At 35.9% G+C, this 5,512-nt stretch overlaps 1 protein-coding gene across 7 annotated transcripts in view; it reads left to right on the top strand.

Annotated features, from left to right (window-relative positions):
• The window catches only part of LOC106877721 (cGMP-dependent 3',5'-cyclic phosphodiesterase), a 434,395-nt gene that overhangs the window by 401,053 nt on the left and 27,830 nt on the right, over positions 1–5,512 (top strand). For 6 of the 7 annotated variants that reach the window (XM_052972474.1, XM_052972475.1, XM_052972476.1 and 3 more), the window contains one exon: positions 517–594. In XM_052972474.1, coding sequence (XP_052828434.1) covers positions 517–594 — 78 coding nt within the window. Of the gene's footprint in view, positions 1–516; positions 595–698; positions 777–5,512 lie in introns of all 7 variants that reach the window. The other variant, XM_052972473.1, reaches the window with a different exon arrangement.

Genomic DNA, 5,512 nt, shown 5'->3' on the forward strand with positions numbered 1-5,512 from the left:
TATATATATATATACATACACACATATATATATGTGTATATATATATATATATATATATATATATACACAAACACATACATATATATTTGTATATGTATGTATATGCACAGATACATGCAGTTGTTTTTACTATTTTATCAAAACACGCAAACAGTTATTGATCTATTTGTATTGTTCTTTACTAATTATTTATTTGTTACAATTGATTGATTCCAATTGATTTTTTTTGTCTACCATATCCATGTATCATCTAATCTCAATAATTTAAATGAAGGTAGAGAGGGATCGATCTTTACCGAATCAGTCCAAATAATTGCTAAAGTCGCATAGAATGTTTTCTCATTTACTAATATAGCTTATTAAATTGTTATATTTCTCATGTGTTAATTGTTGTAATAGTAACCCAGTGAAAATTGACAGATACAGCCAAAACTGCATTAGTTGGAGATGTTTGATGTGAAAATAGATGACATGCGTTCAGCTGGTCTTAACTGCGAAATTGTCATCTTTTCCAGTCTCTTATGTACAACAAAGTGATAGATTCGCAAGCCAGGAACAATTTGATAAATGAACTGATGATGTATCACATGAAGGTAACCCAGGAAACAACCCCTCCCATTGTTGTACTAGCTCTTGCTTGCATGTCCTGCACTCACCCTTACAATATTGTTGTTTTTCATTTTTTTTCTTGTTACAGTGCGTCATGTACCAGAAGCTGGATGTTTCTCAGCGTCGCAACCAGTTAGCCAATGAGCTTATGATTTTTCACATGCAGGTTGGCTTGCAGTCACTTTTGTTTGTTTCACCTCTCCCTACCCACCCTCTCTCTCTCTCTATTTCTTCCAAATATCCTTTTATTATTTATCTTTTATTTAAGGCGGTGAGCTGGCAGAATTGTTAACACACTGGATGAAATGCTTAGCGATATTTCGCCCATCACTACATTCTGAGTTCAAATTCCGCTGAGGTCGGCTTTGCCTTTCATCCTTTTGGGAGTCAATTAAATAAATACCAGTTATGTACTGGAGTCGATGTAATTGACTTAATCCCTTCCCCAAATTTGAGGCCTTGTGCTTCCAGGAGAAAGGATTATTTATATTTTATGTGTTTTACAGTCGTTTAACTGTGACCATGCTGGGGCATTGCCTTGAAGAGGGTTAGTCAAACAAATATCAACCCCAGTATGTTTTGTTTTAAAGTCTGGTACTTACTCTACTGGTCTCTTTTGCCAAACTGCTAACTTACTGTGACATAAACAAACCAACACTTGTTGGCAAATACAAGCACACTAACACACGTACATGTGTATATCATCATCATCATCATCATCGTTTAACGTCCGCTTTCCATGCTAGCATGGGTTGGACGATTTGACTGAGGACTGGTGAAACCGGATGGCAACACCAGGCTCCAGTCTGATTTGGCAGAGTTTCTACAGCTGGATGCCCTTCCTAACGCCAACCACTCAGAGAGTGTATATGTGTGTAAATATATGTGTATATATGTATGTATGTATGTATATATATATATATATATATATATATATATATATATATACACACACATATATATGCATACATACATATTCATATATGTGTATGTATATATACAGACACACAACACACATATATATATATAAATGATATCAAAAACACATACACAAAGTATGTGTTTTGTCAGTTCATGGGCAGGCTGAAATTGTAGGCATAAGAGAATATATTCTTGTCGATTCACCTGTTATTAAAACACCTATATATACATACACACACACACACACATATATTTATATATATGTATGTACATATATACATACATATGTACATACATATTTACAGATATACAAATGACAGACTTTCATACAGCTTTTGTTTACCAAATTCACTTCCAAGGCATTGGTCAGCCCAAGGGTATAGTAGAAAGAACTTGCCCAAGGTGCTTCACAGTGAGATCAAACCCAGCCACATGGTAGCAAAGCAAGCTTCTTAACCATGTATGTGCCTATATTAACATTTCTCCCAACTTATCCTGACATCCTACCCACCCACCCCACCTTGACATCCTCGATACAATTTGAATATCTACTCTTTCATGCTAAACATGGATTACATATGTCCATCTTACTACATTGTCCACCACTTCCAGTAACAAATTTTTATTGCTTTATTTTGCTTCAATTTTTATTTAATAGTTTGGATTGGAGTAGGGTTGTGTCAAAGGTCTTCTTTGCAAGACCCTCCTAGATCTGTGTGATCAATGTGGTTAATGTTCCTGAGCAGAGAAGGGGTTCTTGAAGCCCAGTGTTCTGTTAATGTTGTACTAAACATAGTATATATATACACAATGGGTTTCTTTCAGTTTCTATCTATCAAATCCACTCATGAGGCTTTGGTCAGCCTGAGGCTATAGTGGAAGACACTTGCCCAAGGTGCTATTCAGTGGGACTGAACCCAGAACCATTGGTTGGAAAGCAAGCTTCTTACCACACAGCCACATCTGCACCTGTCTACAGGACTTTAACTTTTTCTACTCTATTTCCTACCCAATATGTACTTGCTATTATTTATAACTTTATGTGCTTTGAGACCCACTGTTCCCTGCAAAAATTGTTTCATGTTCTCATGAATGTTCATACATTCTTATACATGAAAGAAAAAAAAAATAATAATCACAACATCGTCGTTTAGTGCCTGTTTTCCATGCTGGCATGGGTTAGACAGCTTGACTGGAACTGGTAAGCTGGAGGGCTGTACCAGGATCCAGTCTGGTTTGACTTGGTTTCTGCTGCTGGATGCCCTTCCTAACACCAACCACTCCAAGAGTGTAGTGGGTGCCTTTTACGTATCAAATAATTAAAATGGCAGCCAAAGTGCAGTGAAAGATATCATCAGCTTAATGGTTAGTTCTGGTCAAGATATGTAGAGGTAACTACTCCAAAATTTAAATTAGTTAAAAATTGAATGCAGGCTTGTATTGGGTGTGAGCCTGTCTTTGATAATACTGCAATGATTTTGGACATGTTTAGTCATCTGACACTCTACTCCCCATGTACTCTGTCTTGACAGCTGATATCCCCCTTATCTTGCTTGTCAGTGATTTCTGTCATGACCCTTCACAGTAGACCTCAATACATGAGTTATGTAACAGTTCGCTACAACTAACGTGTGAAACCGATCTTCTCTAAGAATGGTAACTAGAAATCTAAATGTGTATGCTCGAAGCTGCACATCTTCTTCATCACCTCAAACAATTCTTTGTGCAGCTTTTCCTCTCCTTTCTTCCCATATTCTGCTATCTCTATTATATTTCACTTCATAAAGATTATTGATATATGGAGATGGAAATGTGTGTATGCATACATGCGTGTGTTTATGTGTGTGTGTGTGTGTGTGTGTGTGTATGCTTGCTTGTGGTTACATTCCACTTGTCTATTTTACTCCTTCCACCAGCCTATTAATTCTATTAATTATGGAATTCCGTGTAATACATTTTACGGCTTGGTCAGATGCAAGATAATTATATTCTCTACCTTTAGGCTAACAAAGCACTGGGTAAGGGGTTGATTTGAGGTGACCGATGTTAATGTAAGCTGTTAACCTTTCAAAAGAGGTGTAATTACCATTACATCATCTTTGTCATTATCATTGTTACAGTAATTATCATCACTAAGACCATCATCATATTTAGCCTTTTTTTAATCAGAAAGGCATGACATAGATGGAAACACAGAAGAATTAAATATTGGATTTGCAGAAAGCCTGTTCCTTAGATGCTAAAACTGACCACTGCCAATTATTTGTGTGCGTGTGTGCATGCGTGCATGTGCACGTATGGATATCTTGAATGACATACAAAATTTCCAATACACATATGGTACAACTCTATAAGGAATGTGTTAATATGATATGTCCTATAAATGCTAAGTTGATTGGAATCCTATATGAAGATTTTGTGTTAGGTCAGTGCATTTAAAGGAACTCAGCATGGCAATGTCATTCCTTCCCAAAGCAATAATACTTGTGATAACATCTGAATTTAGTACTAAAAGCTAACAAAACACCAGTTTGTGAGTGGTTTCAGTGTTAACTAAAATGAACTGTGCTAACACATTATACCATCTTTGTTGTTAATTAATCAAGTTAGTGGACTGAGACATATAAAGGCGTCACAAATGCAATGCAAGCCTGAAGATTGCAAATGCATGAAACTTGAATCCCTAAAAGAGAAAAAAACACCTTATGATTTATAACATTAAATCACTTTATAACTGAAACAGTCTTGTTGTCTTAGAATGTTCAGTTATAAAGTGATTTAATGTTATAAATTATAAGGTGTGATTTTAAATTCACATTATTTGATGCTACAAATGATAGGAAAGCTTGGAGAGTGTTTGTGGACAGATGAGTGAATTTGATGTTGCTCAAAGGGGTACAGATCCAGCATGATGCAGTGGAGGGGTAAACCAGCATATAATGTGGGGCCTCGCTGCTGATATTGGGGAGTTGTGTTCTATGCCTTGACCCGAGCATAGAACAGGACTTGCCTCTTTGAGCTGGGAAATGAATGGAATGCCTGGTGTGTGTCTTGCTGCGGCTACCCCCTCCTAAAAAAATGGGGAATAGGCCTGGGTATATGAAAAATAACAGAAACATTGTTATAAAGGCATAAGTCACATTAATAAAATCATCATCATTTAACATCTGTTTTCCATGCTTGCATAGGTTGGATCTTTTGACAGAATTTAGTAAGTCGGGGGGTTGCACCAGGCTCCAGCCATCTGTTCTAGCATGGTTCCCATGGCTGGACGTCCTTCCTAATGCCAATCATGTTATAGAGTGTACTAGGTGGTGGTGGTGGTGGTGATGATGACACCCACCCCTAATCAGTTTAATTTGTTTCCTAAGAACACTATGGGATAGTGAAGAAAACAAATGTATGTCCCCATATAGATGTTATGAATATTGTCAGTCAGACATTGAAGCAGACTCAGATCTGCTGAGAGTTTTTGAAGACATAGGATATGCTTATATGATCATATATAAGCATGTATATATATGTATGAGTTGTGTGTATTCACATATTTTTTTTTAGTTTTATTTTATTGTTTTATCGCAATGCACACAGAACACAGGCACACCAATACATGTCGCATAAAAATGTATGCATATGTATGCATGATATACGTATGTAAATGGTGTGGCTGGGAAAGTAAAGATTCTGGAAATTAATGTTGTAGTGAATGAATATCACAAAGTAATTTATTTACATTAAAAAAAATATATCAATATTATTTGCAATGCACACACACATATTGTATACGAGCAGGGAGAAAGTCTGGTATCAAAGCGTATACATTTTGAATACACTCACACACTGTGTGTATACATTCAAACTGTATACTTGTCAACACCACAGTCTTCCTTAATGTACATATACATGTGTACACACAGAATATATACATACATACATACATATATACATATATACATATATATATATATATATATATATATA

This window comes from Octopus bimaculoides, chromosome 13, assembly GCF_001194135.2.
Source record: "Octopus bimaculoides isolate UCB-OBI-ISO-001 chromosome 13, ASM119413v2, whole genome shotgun sequence".
Lineage (NCBI taxonomy): Eukaryota > Metazoa > Mollusca > Cephalopoda > Octopoda > Octopodidae > Octopus > Octopus bimaculoides.